Raw genomic sequence first — 21,604 nt, forward strand, 5'->3', positions numbered from 1 at the left:
GGGGGGGGGAAGAAACACAAGGTGATAGGCGAAGCCCGGGGGGAGGGGTAGTGAGGTAGTGTTCATGAGTTCATTGTCCATTCAAAAATTGAATGGCAGAGGGGAAGAAGCCGTCTCTGAATAGTTGAGTGTGTGCCTTCAGGCTCCTGTACCTGCTTCCTGATGGTAGCTACGAGAACAAGACATGACCTGGGTGAAGCTTAAACAGAAGCTTTAGATTCTGAAATAGCTTAAAATAATAAACAGATAACAATCTGAACTTATTTAATTCACTTGTACAATATAATCCTTGCTACAGTATGTTCGGGCGGAGTGCTTGTGCATTTTGAGACTACCTCTCTATTATAAAACTATCTATCACACAGTCATACCTGTGGTTGCTCAATTGTAGTACAACTGGGAGTTTTAAACCCAGCAGGTCTCCAGAACTCTGCCTGATTAAGCATTGATATACCCAGCTTTGTTTAACCTACATAGGCCAAGGCAAGGCAGAGACAGTAATAGGCAAATACAAAAGGCTTTTTTTGTTTACTGAATCTGTGCTGATCAATAAGCACTCATGTATATCTTTATCCTCCCTATGTTGCCATCAGCTCCCCCACTCAGCTACATACCAGTGGCAATTCACCACATCTACCTGCTGTATCCCGTCTTGCTGAGCTCACCAACCTGTTTCAGCTCCCAGTGATGTCACACCATGTCTTTAGGATTCTTGGCAACACACACAAAATGCTGGAGGATCTCAGCAGGCCAGGCAGCATCTATGGAAATGAATAGTGAGTGGACGTTTCGGGCCGAGACCCATCTTCGGGACTGAGAAGGAAGGGGGAGGATGCCAGCATGAAAAGTTTTGAGGGGAGGGTAAGAAGGCTAGCTGGAAGGTGATAGGTGAAGCTAGGTGGGTGGGGAAGGTCAAGGGCTGGAGAATAAGGAATCTGATAGGAGAAGCAAGTGGACCATAGGAGAAAGGGAAGGAGGAGGGGACCCAGGGGTAAGCAATAGGCAGGTGAGGAGAGATAAAAGATCAGAGTAGGGAACAGCAGGTGGGGGTTAATGTGCTTACCAGAAAGAGAAAAAGCTTGTTATCTTCGTTTTCTGTGAAATATATGTGCCCTTCCCTTTCCATCCTTACAACCTTCCCAGATATCTGCATTTCTTTAATTCTGACCATCTAAACTTCTCCAGTTTAAATTTCCTCCACCACTGCCTTCCACTTACTGGACTCTGGAATTCTGCTCCTAAACCCCTCCAACTCTCTTACCTCTCCTTCCTCTTGACATGCATAGAATTGTCCAGAAGGAAGTGAAGATAGCTAGTTAGCTTGGCTTTACTTTCTCATACTTGCTTCAGCTACAGGAGGCCATTTGGTCCATTGAATCTAAGCTGGCTCTCAGGGCACATCTGTAAGTTCCATTGCACTGTGCAATCTTGTAACCTTTGACCTTTCATGTCAACTGCCTCCTACCAAAATCATTTTTTTAATCAACCACCAAAAATATGCCTACGTAAGGCATCCCTTCTCCAATCCTTAAAGCAGCATGAGCCAGATTTCTATTTGATCTTGATCCCTTAAGCTTCTGATCCTTTTACATCTCTGTTGCAACGGCAGTGACTGGAGAACTGAAAGCTTTAAGGAGGACCTGGTGGCCTATCCTTACTGCCTGAGACTCTGCAAGTATTTTAATTTTTTTCCTGTGGACCATGGGGGAACTGGTTCCCACCGGGAATGTGGTCCCATATAATGACAGCCAGATCAGTAAACGTCACACTTTGCCCACGACCTGTGCCCATGAGGGAGGCAGAACCCAAGACCCGGGTGATGGCCACCTGGCTGCTCGATCACTAAGCCTCCATTTTAAAAAAAATGAATAGCTCTGTGATGAGGAAGCCTTTGCTTGATAAAAGACTGCTTTTTTTTTTGCTGTTTTTCTGAGAGGCACTGTGCTTTTAATGAGTGTACTCTGTTGCCATGGTAATAGCCCATGACCTTGAGCTCAGTGATCTCAGACCTTAAATATCATTTTATCACTGGAGGTACTCTCATGCTTTTTGGTAGTGTGTGTTGTAAAAGTGAAGCTATTTCAGTGCTCATTGTACTGTGAGCAGCTGTTCTGGGCTTTTCTGCTTAAATACATTTTAGCTGGCAAGCCAGTGTTCAGTGCAGAGTAGTGGATTTCACGATCAACAGCTGTCCTTTTGGGATGGAGATGTTTTTGGAATGTATTCCGAACCACTAGCAACACAGCAATGCTCAGACTGAAACATCTGACCTCAAACAAGGTGTAAGGGCCTTTCAACTTTCAAATGTTGCAACACAATCCTTAAAGAGAGTGCTCACCTTAACGCAACAATTATTTCTCAAAGACAATATTATACATACTTCTGTTGCTCTCCTTTAAATATAAAATTAGAAAATATGAACCAATTTAACATTTACAAACTTAATCTGAAGTTACAAGCTCTCACACTCTGGCCTTTGCAGTGGCACGGCTATTACTTTTGTTAAATTTACAACTTGACCAGATATTGATTGGACTCAGTCATGTGGCCCCATTTTAACTCTCATAACGTGGAGTCTGTGTTGTTGGTTCATGAACAGTGACAAGATTCATCTCAGCAACATCTTCAATCACATTGACTTTTACAAATTCCTTACCAACGTTCAGGCTTTTTTAAAAAAGAATTCTACACTTCCTCTAATTCCCCAAAATCCAACCTTCTCAGCTCCAATCTATTTGGGGTTAAGTGCAATAGTCAACCATATCCCAAGTCCCCTGTGCGTCAGCACTTTCACTGCCTGTGCTGGTATTATTCCATAACTCAGGCAAAATGCTGCAGGTTTACATTTCATTATTTAATTCAAATGATCTTCTATAAATTGTTTCTTCAATGCTTAATTTAGTACTCACCATTTCTCCATTTTGTGAAGAGAACTGAACAGCTGCATTGTTAATCATAGAGTTCAAATTGAAAATGTTCTAAACCATGGGCCATTGTACGAGTTCTCCTGGAAATGGTGTGCCAAAGAAGAATTTTAACTCTTATGCATCCTGTGAGTCATGGTCATCGAAAAGTGCGGCACAGAAATGGTCCCTTCAGCCCATCTTGTCCATGCTGATTCCTTTCATACTGCCTACTCCCATCGATCTACATTGGAACCATAGCCCTCCATATCCCCACCATCCATGTACCTGTCCAAACTTCACTTTGAATGGCTGTTGATTAATGCTCAAAGTTTATCCACACCATCTTCACCACAGTCTATCTGAAACTGCTGGAATGATCCTGTAGGCCATGCCTACACCTGGAGTATGCTTCAGGAGGGTACACTTACTCACTTGGTTTTCCAGGTCTTTGTTAGGCTGAGCCAATAGGCAAAACCTTCAGCCTCCTTCTTCATGGTCGGTGTCAGAATTCTGCTCTTACTCCCTTTTTTTCAAAGGAGGTTTATTCAGCGATTACAAAGTCATGCTTTAACAATAATGCAGTACTTCATGATACACAAGATTTACAGTTTCTAATTATAAAGTGGTCACCTTCATCCAGAACACAGATGAACTCCTGAGGTACCCACCGTCCTGGAAATCTCCCTTTGTACCTGTGGACACCACATGCTGCTTCTGCAGGACACATAGGAATAGACATAGCCATGGAAGAGGGGCAGGCAATCGGCTTGGGTAGAATCTTAAACCGCTTGCCATGTAGTTCCACGAATGGCCAATTTGGAAAGGCCCAGGAGTAAACAGACCAGGAGATTCCCCAGCTGAACCTCCCACCCCCTTACACACTAGGTGACCAAAGGGGCAGAAGTGCAGCCAAAACTTGAGGAGTAGCTCCCTCAGATACTCAAATAGAGGCTGTGACCTCTCATACTCCATACATACACCATATCCACCCGGCTTCAGAAATGACGCAGCTGGGGAGCCCATGAACCCACTTAAGAATCTGTTACATGAAACTGCTCTGTGTAACAGTTTCAAATGAAAAATGGGATGGATCCCCCAGGTAAAGAGGTGTCTGCTGGGAACCCCCTCATTGCCGATGGCAGATGAGTACAAGGAAGTGTACAGTGTGCAGGAGCATCTGGCACAAGAACCACCTGGGCGCATTGCAGAATAGCATTGTGGGTACCTCGGTATGGGGACTCATGTTGTGTGAGACCTGCTCCTGAGAGATTTTAGGCCTTCGTTCTTCCGTGTTTTTATTTTTCCATTCTCTGGTGACTCTGCTCTGTGTCCCCATTTAATGCAACCTTGAATGGTAAATAGTTTAGAGCATCTGCTATGAAATAACTTCAGTGAATTTTCTGTTTGACATTGAGATCGGCATCTGAATCGGTCCCTCACCAACAGGATCACTGGTATTACAGGACAGTCTCCTTCTGCCTGTAGAGTATCAATTCCTGTTTGTTCTTGTTGTGGCTTCTTAATAAGGTAGTCTAGATAGCCACGCATTTTCTTGGATGCTCCGTACAAAATGCAGTTTTATTGTGAGACTAAGGTAGCTCAGCTCTGCTTCCTTGATGCTGCTGTAGGGATAGCACATTGCAGGCTGGGAATGGTCAACAGAAGTTTGTGCTCCAGAACTGCTGCGAGCTGCCTTCCCCACAGAAGCTGGTAAAATGTTGCATCTCCAAGTGTATTTGCCAACGCCTCTACCCGAATACAGTGGTTTTCTGCTTTTGATAAGTATACCTGATGTTTAGGTTTTGAGCTTCGGTGGTCCATGGCATGGCTGATCACTTCCTCAGTCTGAGAGTTATAAATATTTCAAAAAGGTTTTAACATGGTTGGTGCGGTATTCCATTGCAATAAAATCATTCACTTCCGAGGCTTCTTTTTAACAGATCAGGGGTCTTACCCATCCTTCCTCTTCAATAGATGAAGTGGGACCAGCAGGAAGCTTGGTAGGACTCTGCCGCAGTTCTGGACCACACCCGAGAAGTATCACCAGGAGCTCTGTGGTGTGCTGAGGCTTTCTGGCTCTGACAATGACCTCAGCTTTCTCGTACTGCCTGTAGCACGTTCATATCCACTCACTGACCTAAATAAGTCGCTTCGTGTGGAAAGACACAGTTCTTTTTTAAAGCTTGATATTAGGTGGATGAAGTCTTTGGGACGCTTCGAGTCTGCAAATGGGCACCACCTCTGAATGTTGACAGAGGCAATGCAGCGTCTTATTCATAATTGCTTGGAATATTTTAGGTGAGAATTTCACTCCATACTTGGTAATGAAGGACAAATCTTGTGGGTATTAATTGTGAGATAGTGTTGGCCTTCTTCGTTAATGTTGAGCTGGACATAGGCAAGGGATGGAACTAACATGGTGAAGAACTGTTTTCTTGCCAATGTGGTATACAAATCATGAGATGGAGGCAGAAGCTATTCTTCATCATTCGTGGATCTGTTAAGGTCCAAGTTATAATCTTTGCAGAGCTGGAAGGCCTTACATACCTTGTTTCCAACATGATAGGTGCCATTCACTGTGATGGGTAGTACCCTTCTCTATTCCTGTTTCTTTACCACTTCTACTGGGGGGTTTCAGCACATATGACATGGTTCTTCTTTTACAATGCAGTTTCTTATCCTTAATTCCAAATTCCAAAATTCCTTTCAACGCTGATATGACATTACAAATGGAAAATTCCACAAGGTGCTGGGAAGGTTCCCAGACGATACACAAGTCTCTGCACACTACAGACATCTCTGAGAAGTGGCCTCACATATGTGATGAACAGAAGTTAATGAAAAATGGAAAAATAATGCATAAAGCTGAAAAAGGAAGATCTCGGATGTGTATTGAAAGATACACATTCGTCAGCGTTGTAGTGAATGTATGCTGCTTAACAGTATGCTGATCATGAAACAAGCAAAGATCTATCATGACAAACTGAAAATTAAAGGTAATTGTGAATATTCAGCAGGCTGGCTGCAGAAATTTAAGAGAAGGGAAGGCATTACATTTTTAAAGATTTGTGATAAAGCATCTGCTGATCTCGAAGCAGCAGAAAAACTCATTCATGAGATTTCCAAGATCATTGCTGATGAAAATTTAACACACTGAACAGCTGCGTCAGTACATATGTGTAATGAATAAGGGTTAAGGCAAAGACTATTTACTGTTAGTACATAAATTCAGTTGGAAATGATAGCGATCCCAAGCTCTGTTGCTATATATTCCAAAATCCAAAAAAATCTGAAATCTGAAACATTCCCAAGCATTTCAGATAAGGGGTACTCAACCTGTATTTACAAATTTAATCTTAGTATATTTGGTTTGATACACGTGAGCTTGGTTCCCTTTACTTCCCAGGGACTTGTCAAAGCAAGTTCTCAAATTGACTTGTGTTTCTTGCTACTGGCATCGAACTTAAGTTCAGATGGTGCGATTTTCCACAATGAAACTGTCAGTGGTGTGTCAATATTTATATTGATGTCTTGATCATTAACCTTGAATTTGGAAACCACTTTTTTAGAATAGAATCACCATTAGTAGTTTATATCCTCTAGAAATTACACTGCCTATATTGATCATCTTTCGCTATGTTCCAGTCTCCCTTCTGTGGGCTTTATTCTACACGTTTGTAATTACTTACTTACTGCCTGTTACGCGTTGGCGTTTATGGCAGCAATGAAGATCCTCCACCTCAGGTCTTCCTTCATCATGTCAGCAGCTTCCTCTCAGTTTTCACTACTGTCAGTCACGCAAGCCCCGGGTGGAGACTCAGGAATATCAACACACTCAAATGTAGAAGGATTCTTCATTGTTGTTTCTAAAACAGTTTTGTTTTACCAGTCAGGGTTGTTAGCTTTGAGCTGAATCCCTGAACCTGGTGGACCACTCTTAATCTGTCCTCCACCCTTTGACCTGTTTGGCATGGATGACCCTACCAAGAGCCAAAGCATAAAGCCCTGACTCCAGACAGCATAGCTCTCTGGGTCACTGAGATATGCAAGCCCTCTAAACCACAACAAGGCTGTGGTCCTCTTGGAGGTTTATTCTAATTGTTTGGATACTATTGACCTACCTACCCTATGTGCAGAGGCTGTGTGTCCTCATTACCAATACTTAAGAAGTCTTACTGCTCTGAACTAATGCACTTGCACTAAATGATTCCCACTGCAATAACAGTGGGGCTTCCTGCCAAACTCTCTTTTCACATCACACCCACTCACATGACCTGGATTCTAAAGGAGGTTCCTGTCATTGTCCCTGCTGATAGCCATATCCAGCATGTTCACGAATATGCAGCCTGAAATTCATTTGTGTTTGTATGGGTATTGCCATCCTGTGTTTCATTTGAATGTCTGATGTGTGTTTCGTAACATGGATTGTAAGCCAACAACCTGTCTCGCAACATGTGATCCAAGAATACACTAAAGTGGCAAAACTACAATGTGCTTTTAAAAACAATTATAGAATGGACTAATTGTTTCTCCTGCCCTTCCAGTTATGGGTTCCAAACTTATAACTCTCTGCAATTGCCAATGACATTGTTTCTAGAATCAGGTTTAAAATCAGCGGAATTTGTCGTCTTTGCGGCAGCAGTTCAATGCAATACAGAATAACAGAGAGAGAAGAAAGTGACCTACAATAGGTAGATATATGTTAAATAGTTAAGTTAAATAAGTAGAGCAAAAAATAGAAATTTTAAGAAGTGGTGTTCATGAGTGCATTGTTTTGTGTTTTGCTATTGTGGTGTTAAATGGACAATAAGTTTGGCAACATCACATAATATCCAAACCTATTTATGCATTGACAGTCACTATTTTGCAATCGCATACAATCTCATTCTGGTTTTTTACCTTTTCCCTCTATTTAGAAAACGTATTTATCGTGACATACTGTGCTTGAGTCATTGTCTGTGGAAAAGAGTAAACAGTTGACGCTTTAGGCCGAGACCCTTCATCATGCCAAGCGCTTATCACAGATAGTCTCTAGAATCTTATATACATTTTGTTCTAGGCTGGAGAGTCATTCATCAAATGACACAATTCTTAAAGGAGTGTTGACTACAAAGCCACAATTGTTTTCAGCCAATAGGTGAGACTAGAACTAGGGGTCATAGCCTCAAGATTCAAGGGAGTAGATTTAGGATGGAGATGAGGAGGAACTGCTTTTCCCAGAGAGTGGTGAATCTGTGGAATTCTCTGCCCAATGAAGCAGTGGAGGCTACCTCAGTAAATATATTTAAGGCAAGGTTGGATAGATTTTTGCATAGTAGGGGAATTAAGGTTTACGGGGAAAAGGCAGGTAGGTGGAGATGAGTCCATGTCCAGATCAGCCATGATCTTATTGAATGGCAGAGCAGGCTCGATGGGCCAGATGGCCTACTCCTGCTCCGATTTCTTATCTTCTTATAATACGGATATTTAAGACATTGAAGTTTGCCAATGACGTGTAAATAATGGGAGAGCATGTTACAATGATGAAATTTGAACTCCAGGACATAATATTGATAAGTTAATTGATCCTATAGCAAGAAATTGTCCTATAACAAGAAAAAACATATCTATATTCTTTGAAGTTCAGGAAAATGGTGGGGGGGTTGTTCTAAATGAAACATAAGGTATATGACAGGGAAATTGACTGTTTGTACTGGTAGAAGAATCTCAAACCATGAGACACAGTTCCAAGGTTAGGCACATTTATCATTTAGTAATCCCAGGATTTCTCCCAGTGTACATACTAGTAAGAGCAGAAATTGGAATTGGAGTAATATGTGACTGAGGTACACAAGACTTCTTCCCCTGAGAGGGTAGTGAAGCTCTTTGTCCCAGAGAAGTTTTTTTCTTGAAGGAAGAGGGCAGTAGGGAACAGGCATAGAGGAGGATATGGGGCCTAGGGCAGAAGCATTCTGATCTCATTGAATGGTGGGTTTGAGGTGCCTCCTGCTCCCAGCTTCTCATGTTCATATTCTATAGTATTGACATTCAGTTGGTCAGCAAACCTTCAGCTTGATTTATGGATCTCTGTGGAAAGACTGTCCAGCTCTTATTTGTACTGTTAGTTTATAAGAACATAGAACATAGAAACCTACAGCACATTACAGGCCCTTTGGCCCACTATGTTGTGCCAACCATGTAACTCTAGAAACTGCCTAGAACTACCCTACCACATGGCCCTCTATTTTTCTAAGCTCCATGTACCTACTTAAGAGTCTTAAAAAGACCCTACTTAAAAGACCCTATTATATCCGTTTCCACCACCACTGCCGGCAGTTCGTTCCATGCACCCACAACTCTCTGTGTGAATAACTTACCCCTGACATCCCCTTGGTACTTACTTCCAAGCACTTTAAAACTATGCCCCCTCGCATTCGCCATTTCAGCCCTGGGAAAAGCCCTCTGACTATCCACATGTTCAATGCCCCTCATCATCTTGTACACCTCTATCAGGTCACCTCTCATCCTCCGTCGCTCCATGGAGAAAAGGCCAAATACACTCAACCTATTCTCGTAAGGCACGCGCTCTCCAATCCAGGCAACATCTGCCTTATTACAAATGTACAGTGTATGAAGACACAATGTACACTTTGTAGTTAGGTGAATCTTTTTTTGTCGTTATTAGCCCTCTTAACTTGATCCCTAATGCTTATTATTATTTTTTACGTTTCAATTTGACTTCTTCCCTTACTGGTTTATTTCTCTCCTTGTCTTCCCCCTCCTCAGCCTCCTTGCTCAAGTTCTCCCCACTTCTCGCATCATCGTGAGCAGCATGAACAAACACCCCACTTGAAGACTTTAACCCTGATCTGTTTGGCTGTAACCCATCTGGTTTGTACTGGTCTCAGTTCTCTCTACGTCACACCCCAAAGTCCCAGGAATCTGAATCTACCTCCTCCATCCCCGCCCCCCCCCCCGCGTCACATATTAATCAAATATATCTTCCTATTTTTGGTCTTGCCAGGATGTAACGTTAAGACTTTAAAAGGCACTGGTGAGGCCTCATTTGTAGCACTGTGAGCAGTTTAGGGCCCCTTATCTAAGAAAGGATGTGCTTATATTGGAGAGGGTTCAAAAAGGGTTCATGAAAATAATTCTGGGATTTAAAGCTTATTATCTGAGGAGCGTTTAATGGTTCAAGCCTGCACTCACTGGAGTTCAGAAGAATGAGCGGGGGGGGGGGGTGGAATCTAATTGAAACCCATTGAATGATGAAACGCCTCGATTGAGTAGATTCAGAGAGGATATTTCCTCTGGTGGGTGAGTCTAAGACCAGAGAACACCACCTCAGAATAGAGGAATGTCCATTTAGAAGGGATATGAGGAGGAAAGTTCTTTAGTCAGGGGGTAGTGAATATGTGGAATTCATTGCCTCAGGTGGAGGCCAAGTCATTGGGTATATTTAAGACAGAGGTTAATCAATTCTTGATTATTCAGGACATGAAAGGATATGGGGGGAAGGCAGGAGATTGGGGCTGAGAGAGAAAATGGATCAGCCATGATGAAATGGCAGAGCAGAGTCGATGGGCCAGTTGGCCTAATTTTGCTCATATTTCTCATGTTTGCTCATATAGCTTATGGTCTTGCACTGGGAGTAATCCTGAGATTACTAAATGATAATTTACCTCCAACTCCCTATTATCAGTGTGTAAGATGTTATTCATTTCCATATCATTTTTCTCAATATGTACCATGACAGAATGTTCACTTCCCTACTCCAATGTGTCCTACAGCCACTCCAAGACATCCTTGACCCTAACACCAGGAATGGAACAGACATGGTCTGTGCAATCCCATGTTCCTCAGGCATTTCCGCTCCCTCTTGCCTATGGGCCAATTGGAATGGGTTTTAGGTTCTTGCCCAAATCTGGCCTGGATCATGGTAACGTGGAGAATGAACAAAAGGGCCAGGAATACCAGGTCCTGTTGAAGTCTAGTTGGCCAGACTGAAAGGCACAGTGACTCAGCTAATAAATCTGCTGCCTCACAGCTGCAGCAGGCCAGGTTCCATCTGGATCTCCAGTGTGTGGAGTTTCCACTGGCGTGGGTGCTCCGGTTTCTTTCTGCATCCAAAGGTGTTTGTAATTGTCTGTTGTGTGAGTGGTAGGATCTGAGGGAAACCTGGTGAGAATACGTAGAAAATAAAACAACATGGACAGTGGGCTGGAGGGCCTGTTCCCTTATGACTGCATGAGGTGGGAAAACCAGTGATAGGAGGTTGCAGCTGGAAAACCCTGAGAGATCATCTCTGGCAATTGGCTGGGAGGTGGGGCAGTGGAGTGTGGGGGAAAGGAAGGGAGGGATTGAGGGTGTTTTGAGTGAAGAATGCCATTGAATGAGAATCAAAATCAGGTTCAATATCACTGGCATATGTCCTGAAATTTCTTGTTTTGCGGCAGCAGTACTTGCAATACATAATAATAAAAAAACTTACAATAAGAAATATATATAAATTAACTAGTGCAAAAAGAGAGCAGAAGAAACAGTAAGGTAGAGTTCAGGGTTTCATTATCCATTCAGAAATCTGATGGCGAAGGGAAAGATGCTGTTCCTGAAATGTTGAGTGTGCATCTTCAGACTCCCTGTACCTCCTCCCTGATGGCAGCGATGAGAAGAGGGTGATGGGGGATCCTTAATGATGGATGCCACCTTCATGAGCTATCGCATTTTGAAAGTGTCCTGGATGCTGAGGAGACTGGTGTCCATGATGGAGCTGGCCAAGTTTATAACTTTCTGCAGCTTTTTCCGATCCTGTGCAGTGGCCCCTCCACACCAGATGGTGATGCAGCCAGTTAGAATGCTCTCCGTGGTATTCCTGCAGAAATTTGAGAGAGTCTCTGGTGAGATATCAAGTCTTCTCAACTTCTAATGAAATGATGCCACTGCCGTGCCTTCTGTGTACTTGCATCAATATGCTGGACCCAGGGTAGATCTTCAAAGATGTTGCCTCCCAGAAAATTTTAAACTGCTCACCTTGTCCACTGCTTGATGAAGACTGGTGTCTGTTTCTTTGACTTCCCCTGACTAAAGTCCACTATCAATTCCTTGGTCTTACTGGTGTTTTGGCAAGGTTGAAGTGCAAGGTTACTATGCTTTACTCCCTGGTTCGGAGAAACACTGCATCGTTTCTATATACATTGTGTGGTTATATAGATTTATGCAGTTAAATGACAATAAACTTAACTTGACTTGTTATGACTCCACTCAACCAGCTGATCTATCTCACCCTTGTATGTCTCTCCTCACCACCATCTGAAATTCTGCCAACAATAGCTGTGTATTCAGCAAGTTTATAGATGGCATTTGAGCTGTGCCTAGCCGCACAGTCGTAGGTGTAGGAGAGCAGAGCAATGGGCTAAGTGCTGAGGTACGCCGAGGTTGATTGTCAACGAGGAGATGTTATTTCCGATCCGCACTGACTGTGGTCTCCTGGTCAGGAAGTCAAGGATCCAGTTGCAGAGGGAGGTACAGAGGTCCAGGTTTTGTTGATTAGAACTGAGGGTATGATGGTGTTGTCAATAATAGCAGCCTGAGGTGAGTGATCAGAGGCTGAGTGGAGAGCTAGTGAGATTGCAAGTGCTTGTAGACCTATTGTGGTGATAGGCAAATTGCAGTAAGCTCAGGTCCTTGCTAAAGCAGGAGTTGATTCTGACCATGACCAAGCTCTCAAGCACTTCATCACGGTAGATGTGATTACAACTGAGTGATTGAGGCAGCTCACCTTGCTCTTCTTGAACACTGGTATGATTGTCACTCTTCTGAAGCAGGTGAGAGCCTTCAACTGCAGCAGTGAGAGATTGAAGATATTCTCGAACACTCCAGATTGGCACAGGTTTTCAGAGCCCTACCAGATACACCATCAGATACAGCGTGGAATAGGCCCTCTTGAAAGATGTTCTGTTGTTGGCCTCTGAGGCAGGTAGCACAGGGTCACCAGATGCAGCAGGGATTTGCACAGATATAGTTTTATTCTCCCTTTCAAAGCGTGCATGAAAGGCATTGAGCTCATCTGGGAGTGAAGCATTACAGTCATCCATAATGTTCAGTTTTGCCTTGTAAGAAATAATGGCCTGAAGACCCTTACAGGGGTGACATGCATCTGATTCCATTTCTAGATTCAATCGGATGAAAGAGAGATAAGCCAAAGTCTTTCTGTCGGCCAGGAGAATGCCTAGCACCTTGAGTTCGGCCGCTGGGTTTTCATGAGAAACCCGCGAGGTGAATTTAAGTTGCCCCCAATTATAATGCAGGAGCTTTATTTAATTATAATAACAAAGTGGCCCATTTTGAGGCTAGGCAACAGGAAAATCCCCATTATAAACACACCATTCTCAGGAGTATGGGATAGTGTTTGACATCACAATCTGAAATTCCCCCGACTTTCCCCCACCCGGTTGAGTAAGGTGTTACCACCAAGTCAAGTTGGGCAGTTTACTTCGGTGTTATGCTTTATTCAAAAGCAGGGTAGCATGAAACCAGTCACTTACAAATGCCTGGCCTCTTGTTCACTTTGTGGACAAGGATGGAATCACAGTCCATGTTTGAATGCAATGACATTTATTTCCTCGCTTCCTCAAACAGCTGCTCTCAAATCCTCAGCGCTTCACAAACTTGTTCACTGCTGTCGTACCCCTCCCGGACAGGTCTGCGTCTGGATCCATTGTACCTCACAACCCAGAAGCCACAAGAGCAGAGATTTACAAGGGAAGGTCTTTCTGATTGCTGGCCCCATTGCAGTGTCTCAGTAGCCATGGACAGTGACTACTGTATCTGTATTGGTTTGATTCCAGGCTTCCACTAGTGGGTCAATGAGTTAACTTCCACTGGCGAAAATGGCCAAGTTGAACACTGCACTGACAATAACTTCATCAAAGGTTATGTGTAAGGTATCTAACCTTTGCTAGTGGTGTCATCTGTCTGGACTAGGTAAAGGCATCCGTTAGTCTTGCGAGAAAGTCCTCACTCTCCAGGGCGCAGGCCTGGGCAAGGTTGTATGGAAGACCAGCAGTTGCCCATGCTGCAAGTCTCCCCTCTCCACGACACCAATGTTGTCCAAGGGAAGGGCATTAGGACCCATACAGCTTGGCACTAGTGTTGTCGCAGAGCAGTGTGTGATTAAGTGCCTTGCTCAAGGACACAACACATGTTGCCTCAGCTGGGGCTTGAACGCATGACCTTCAGGTCGCTAGTCCAATGCCTTAACCACTTGGCCATGTGCCCACACTTGTCTGGACTAGAAGGAAGAGTTTGGCACAAATTTTAGGACTTCTTTCCCAAGATGGTATCCCAGGCTCTATCCTGCCATTATTGAATGGTCTCCTAGATATAGGATGGACTGTTGACCTCACATTCTACCTCACTCAAGCCTTGTACCTCATCATCTCCCTGCTCTGTACACTCCCTGTGACACTCTATCGGCGGCATGGTAGGGTAGTGGTTAGCACAATGTGTTACAGTGCCAGCGACCCAGGTTCAATTCCCAGCACTGCTTGTGGGGGAGTTTGTACATTCTCCCCGTGACTGCGTGGGTTTCCTCCGGGTGCTCTGGTTTCCGCCCATATTCCAAAGACATTGGTAGGTTGTCAATCACGGGTCATTGTAAATTGTCCCGTGATTAGGTTAGGGTTAAATCTGGGATTGCTGGGTGGCGTGGCTCGAAGGGGTGGAAGGGTTTATTCCATGCTGTTATCTGAATAAATAAATAGATAGATAGATAGATAAATAAATAAATTCTGCATTCTGTTCCTGTTTCCCCCTGTACAACCTCAATGCACTGTTGAAATGATCTGTGTAGATGAAATGCAAAACACGTTTTGTACTGCAGACATCCCATCTCTCCCGGAGGTTCCGGGAGTCTCCCACATATTGATAGCGGCTCCCTGACACCCGGAAATTATATACAATATCCCGGAAATCGATTTTTTGGAGAGGGGGAGGGGCCATCCTGATTGGTCTCTCTTCATGCTGAGTAGACCTATCAGTTTTCTCTGTGGGCGGGCTTTACAGTCGACCTCAAAAATAATGACAGTGTTGCTCGCTGCACTGTTTGCAACAGTGACTTTTCTATTGCCCATGGTGGGTTAAGACTGTAAAAGACATGTTGAGGTGAGTTTAACAGGTGTCATTTGTCCATTAGCATAGCTAACATTATTTAAACTAGCTGGCTAGCTGCTAAGGAGCTACTCTATTTATGCCCTCCGTGATGAGGCCAAATTCCCTGTAGACTTGCTTAAAGTTGTAATAGAATAAACATGATAATATAAGTACATATTTTAATGTCACATTTTACGCATATACCCAACTTGGTTTACAGATTAGACAAAATCACTGAACAAGGTATTACATACACCCTTGGAGGTCGACCGGGGGGGTGGGGGGGGCAGGGGTGCTACCTCCCTGAAATGAGTTTTTGCAGGGTGGGATGTCTGGTACTGTGTTAGTGCATTTTATCCAGGCAATCTTAACATTACCCCCTTCATACCTGAAAAAGGCCTTTGCTGATAAATCAGCTTGGAGGCAACACATGTATTTCTTGCTTTCCTTCATACCTTTGACATAACTCCAGAGTATTCGGCGATAATCTACACAGATGGAATGACTGAAGTTTCTCCTTGAAGAGAACGCAGCCTTAAATGTATCTGATCTCGACCTTTACACTGTGTGAGCAGCACAGCTGTTACTGACCTCGATGAGCTGATGGTGGCCAATGCATTCAATGTTCCCACAACCAGATGGCATGTTTAATAAGCAGCCTTAAATTACTTAGCAAGCACTAGCTCAGTTCCCAAGCCTCAGAGAGTAGTCAGGTCAAGATCATGTAAATACAGTTGAATACAAAAGAATTGGATAACTTTGTCAGATGAATGCAACCAGCTCCAGTCAAGTCTGAGATGATAAATGTTGCTTAATTTTTCTTATGGTAAGGACTAATATGAAATGAGGCCAGGAATTGATTAATGGGCCTTGGTCCAAACTTCCAGTCTCAGAGTTCACTAAGTCTCCTATCAGTGAGTTAATAACTGAGACGTCCTGGTCTGGGATCTAATTTCGGGGATAATAGATAATGTGTGTGTGTGTGTGTGTGTGTGTGTGTGTGTGTGTGTGTGTTGAGTGGGGGGAAGTATGTATGTACGTCTTGGGGGTTTAGAGAGGGCACAAAATGGCAGGGTGGGAGGGTAAGGGGGTGTGTTGAAAGTGGCAGGGTGGAGGAGAAAGGGAACACAGAGGGTGGAGGTAGAGGAGGTGGGGATGTGTTGAGGAATGTAGGAAGGAAAGGGGTGGGGAGTGGATGGGACAGAGGTGGGAGGGGCAGAGGTGATGGGGTGAGGGGGAAGGGAACAGAGATGGTGGGGTAGGAGGTGGAGGCAGAGGGACTGGGGAATGCAGGAAGGAAAGGGGTGGGGAATGAACGGATCGGAGATGGTGGATAAGGGAGGTGGAGGTGGAAGGGGAAGGGCGAAGGCAGCGGGATGAGGGTAGGAGGTTAGAGGAGGGAGGGGACAGGGCTAGAGAGAAGGAGGAGGGAGGGGATGAGGTGGTGAGGGGAAGGAGGGAATGGAGGAGACAGGTTGGTGGGATAGCACGAGTGATGGTGTGGAGGCAGCTAGTTGTGGGTAAGCGATGGATGGGATGGGATAGGGTTTGCTGGTTTGGGCTGAGGGAGGGAATGGCTGAAGTTGGGATGACAGTCTAGGATGGGGTGGGGGTGGGAAGCTGTCATGTGATGGTGGGGGTTGTTGTGGGCTTGTCGGTACAGTGAGTGGAAGTGGTGGGTAACTGTGTAAAGAAAAACATAATCAGTGTCGGAGCTCCACATTGATGATACGATCTTCCTTCAGCCGATGTTCCTGGCTCAAAGCTTGCTCCTTAGTTTTTAATTTGTCAGGCAGCAAAAGGAAGCAAATTCCCTCCCCCCACATGCTTTGTTTGTACGGTTGAACAAGTTCCAAAATGACGCAAGGCGCAAGAATCTGAAAAGGAAATGGCTTACTCTTGTGGAATCTTGGGTTCTGATATAAAATTACAGCCTAGCACTGAACGGGCTTATTTTAGTGTTTTGAGTGGTGGAGTTAAAATTAAATCCTGCTCCTGAATCGATCCAGTTGGGAATTGTTAAGAACTGGTTGCAGACAGCAGCCTAACAGCACGATGCAGAGATTTCTCAACATGCAGTTTCTGAAAGGTAGGTTGGGGACCTTGACACTGCCGCTGGGGGCAGAATTGAGCCCATTCAGAATGAGGGTGAGGCGGGGGATTGTACAGTCAGGAGTGTGGGTATAGGTAAATGGACCATGCCTCAAGGTTTATGCACGGGCTGACCTTTGGGCTTCTGACAGAGCTCCGTAACACTGATTTAAGCGGGAAGTCCACGTGGATTTTCCCCACTCTCACTGTTAATTCAGTGGATGCTGATGATAAAATACACATAAATGTTGGTTGGTTGCTCTGTTTGTGAGCCCATATCCATTCAATAATACCAGAAGTGAGAGCTATCGTTGGTAATTCAAATTAGATTATCACTGGAAATGCATCCTAATCACCAGAGGCTGGATAATCTTGGGTTGTTTCCTCTGGAGCGCCAGAGGCTGAGGGGAGATCTGATAGAGGTTTACAAGATTATGAGAGGCATAGATAGAGTGGCCAGAAAGTCTCTGTTCCCCAGGGCTGAAATGCTAATACTAGAGGGCATGCATTGAAGGTGACAGGGGTAAGTATTTTACTCAGAGAGTTGTGGATGCTTGGAATACTCCACCTGCTATGATGGTAGAGGAAAATACATTAGAGGCTTTTAAGAGGTATTTGGATGGGCACATGGATGTCAGGAAGATGGAGGGATATGGTGTAGGTAGGAGGGATTAGTGTTGGGGTGTTTTTGATTTGCTTTTTAGCTAGTTCAGCACAACACTGTGGGCCAAGTGGCCTGTTCCTGCGCTGTACTCTTCTATGGCTCTCTGAAATGTAAAGACAGAAGCTGGCCGTCGATAAATCAGATCCAAACCTTGTGAACGGTGGCTTTGTTTCTGTGAGTTTGCTTCTTATTGGGTTTGCCTTGGTCTCTGCAGCTTTGTTCAATGAGAAGTTTTCCGCTGAAGTGCAGAGTGGGAGAATTGACCTACAGATGCGACTTTTATTGTCACCATATGTGACTACACAGGAAGTGGTGAAGTAATTTAGAAGTCTGCCAGTGACTGGCTTTTGGAAGAATTGAATGAGATCTCATATTGCAGGAGAAATGGAAACAGCTTTGGGATTCCTCTAGAAAGGAAGATTTACTGAAGCTACTGGTTTTCTTGTGTTGCTCATTCCCAAAATAATACAAACCAATTCACTGATTTGGATGATCCTTCCACAAGGTTGCCTTGGTTACCGAGGAGGGGATTGAAGGTCTAAACTGTAGCATCCTGCAATGCAAGGCTATTTTTAGAGGCTCGTTCAGCTTAACTGATGTGCAGGGTGTGACGTGTTCAGTTGTTTTGGCACAGCTGGACTTTTGCTTCCCAGAGAAACCCGGGGTCCATGGCTCTGCTCCTGCAGCTCAGGAGTGGTTTCGGTATGAGCAGGACCTGTCAACAAAAATGTAGCCTTTTCAGAGTTTTCTTGCAGAAGGAAGACAGCAGCTCAGGCAACGTGTGCTGTTGTGCGTGGCTGAGCTGAAGTGAGTCATGGGCTGTGGTCTGCGAGCCAGTTATACACCAGGACTTCCAGATGTGGTGACCCAAGCTTGAGAGCAAATATCAATAGATTTAACAACGATGGAAATCCTGAGTGAAACTGTGTGTGCAGCGTAAAATGAGACGCTGCTTTACTCTTTTTTTAATGTCAAGTCAGGCAAACAGAACCTCAACAGTGATCCTCACTGTGTTGGGGCTAATACTTTGCAAGTTCCCCTCCAGCTCCTCCTTCATAGTTACTTTCTCTCCTCGAGTTCGATCCTCCAGCCCTAATAGAAAAATTGTGGTTGCAAATAACGGGGCGGGAGGTAGTAAATGAAAAGCAGTGAAATGGAGTCGATACCGCAGACAGATGACCTGCAACTACAATCTCGATCAGTTCTGATACAGCCAAAGGAAGCAAGCTATTGGAAATTGATAACCAGTCTGTAAAGCTGAGGTTAGGTCCAGATAAATGACAAGATGCTCTTCTTCAAGTTTGTAATGGGCCTTGCAGGAGACCACTGACAGAATGCCCGGAGTGGGACGGAGGATTAAAGTGGTGGGCACTTCCCAGCTTCCTGTTGTATGTAGTCCTTGATGCAATGGAAGTTGAGGAGCCGAGGATCCTATTGTGGGTCTAAGAGGAGGGCAGAGGGTGAAAGTGGGAAAATAAATGGATGTGGTGGAGGACCGATGAATGATCCTAGATGGGGGTCCTTGTTGGGGATGCTACCTATATAGTTAGGCAGTCAGACTGCCCAATACACCACTGGCACCAGCCTACCCACCACCAAGGACATCTGTATAGAAAGGTGCTGGACAAAGGCCAGCAATATCACAAAGGATCCCACCTACGCTGCTCATGAACTTTTTGTCCCACTCCCACCAGATTCAAAAACAAGTTACATTCCCCACCCACTAACCACCACTATTTTATCATTTCCTGTCAGGGTCACCTTATGTACAGACTCTCCTGTATAAAGCCTGATTTATACTTCTGCGTTAACTCGACGCCGTAACCTACGCAAGTGACTTACGCGCGTTGTGAGCATTTATACTTGTGCGTTGGTGTGTCTGCGTCGCTCTGCAATTCGCGCATGTCATGCATGCGCACACACTTGCCCGCGCAAGGCTTCATGGTCATGGTAGTCTTTCTCGGGGTAAACAAGAAGTGAGTGTCTTTTACCGTAAAAGCGAAATGTGTCCTCTATAATTTCGGAGGTCTGTAAAGTTTTATGGAAAGTATTGCAGCCAGAGTTCCTTCCCTACCCTTCAGTCGCCCAATGGGAAGCTATTGCAGCGTAGGATGAAATGCGATGCTACCAAGCGGACCAATCACTGTTCTTGCGGTCTGTGTTGCTGTGACGCGTGGTTACATTTTGGGAGAGGTGTAGGGATCCACATCGGCACTGTGTAGGGTTTGCGGCGACGCAGTACTTACGGCGTTGCGTTGACGCAGAAGTATAAATCAGGCTTTAGTGTCACTTCATGGACATACGATCAATCTACGCTATCATGTATATATATCTGTCCCCATCTCACAGGGGTTGAGGCTGCCGACTACACTCACCTGGTTTAGCCCGCATGTCGGAGCGATGTGCCAGTGTGTAGCTGTTGTTGCATCCAAACAGCTACTCGGAGCCACAGGTGACAGCTGAGTGTCCCGTGGGGACACTCGCCTGCCATGCAAAGTCAGAGCTGGCAGTCTGGGTGGATGAGATCTACAGTGAGATCCAGTGGTCAGGAAGGCAGCTCTGCAACGCTACATTGAGAGTGACGGGGATGACGAGGCACCAAATTCTTATTTAGAAAAGAATTAAATGTATTTGCAAAGAATTAAGACTTTTTTAAAAGTAAAAAATGCAGGCAGCCCACTCTGATCCACACTATTTAAATGAAGTAACAAAATCAGATACCAAGCTTTACCTATCCTTATCCTGGAGATGATCTCTTCCATCTATTTCAGTGGACCTTCTGTACTGCAGTTGGTCAGCCCAAGTCACTGTTCACTGCAGCTCCTGCCCCTTTCCCCACCTCTGCCCCTGCTCCTGCCCCTGCCCCTTTCCCTGCTCCTGCCCCTTTCCCTGCCTCTGTCCCTGCTCCTGTCCCTTTCCCTGCCTCTGCCCTTGCTCTTGCCCCTTTCCCCGCCTCTGCCCCTGCCTCCGCCCTTGCTCCTGCCCCTTTCCCTGCTCCTGCCCCTGCTCCTTTTCCTGCCTCTGCCGCTGCTCCTGCCTGCTCCACAATCTGTGGCTCCACTACAACCTCCACCCCACTGCTCCCCACCCCACCCGGCCCCGCCCAAATGATGTTGATGAAAGGCTTTTTCTTTTATACAACAAAGTTTTGCCAGGAGGAAGCCCAGGCCAAAACTTGATTTGGCGAATCTGTCTGACATATGACAATTCAGCTTTGACCATGACCAATTCAAGCCGTTGCTTTCTCCTCCTTGATTTGCAAGGTGAAATCATTACTTCCTGATTTGACATTCTTTATTGATACATTAATTCCTTTCAATTCACTGTTCTTTCCAGCCACATTCTGCTCAGTAATTCCCAAATAACTATTTTGCTCCATTTATCTTTTTTTTTCTCATTTTAATTTATTTCTTTCACTGTCCCCCCCCCCCCCCATCTGCCTTCCTTTCCTTCAGTATTCCTTAATCTTCACTTTCATGTCATATGAAGAATCATTTTGGGAGGGGGTTGGGGACACTCAGGTTCCCAGATATTTTACTCCCGCTGTGTGTGTGAGACACAAGGGGATTGCGACCCAGAACTGGCTCCTTGGGCCGTGTTGCCTATATTAAACTATAAAAGATCTATAGTCCTCTTTTCTGCCTGTTGGTGTGCTTGTATAAATGTTATTGTTTCTGCAGTGTGCTCCAGGCACCTACCATTTTCTGTGTACACAAAAAGTAAGTTCCTCTCTCAGCTTAGCTGACAGACATTTCTACCCTGACTATCTACCCTATCTGTGCCCCTTGTAACTTTATGAACTTCTACTAGG

At 44.7% G+C, this 21,604-nt stretch overlaps 1 protein-coding gene across 6 annotated transcripts in view; it reads left to right on the forward strand.

Annotated features, from left to right (window-relative positions):
* The window catches only part of clip2 (CAP-GLY domain containing linker protein 2), a 167,161-nt gene that overhangs the window by 25,823 nt on the left and 119,734 nt on the right, over window positions 1-21,604 (forward strand). The window contains exon 1 of one of the 6 annotated variants that reach the window (XM_072243341.1): window positions 16,934-17,127. The exons of the other annotated variants lie outside the window; for them this stretch is intronic. Within the exon in view, the coding sequence (XP_072099442.1) occupies window positions 17,094-17,127 (34 nt within the window). The 5' untranslated portion in view covers window positions 16,934-17,093. Of the gene's footprint in view, window positions 1-16,933; window positions 17,128-21,604 lie in introns of those variants that run through there. 6 annotated transcript variants of the gene reach the window in all.

Source organism: Mobula birostris, chromosome 25 (genome assembly GCF_030028105.1).
Source record: "Mobula birostris isolate sMobBir1 chromosome 25, sMobBir1.hap1, whole genome shotgun sequence".
Lineage (NCBI taxonomy): Eukaryota > Metazoa > Chordata > Chondrichthyes > Myliobatiformes > Myliobatidae > Mobula > Mobula birostris.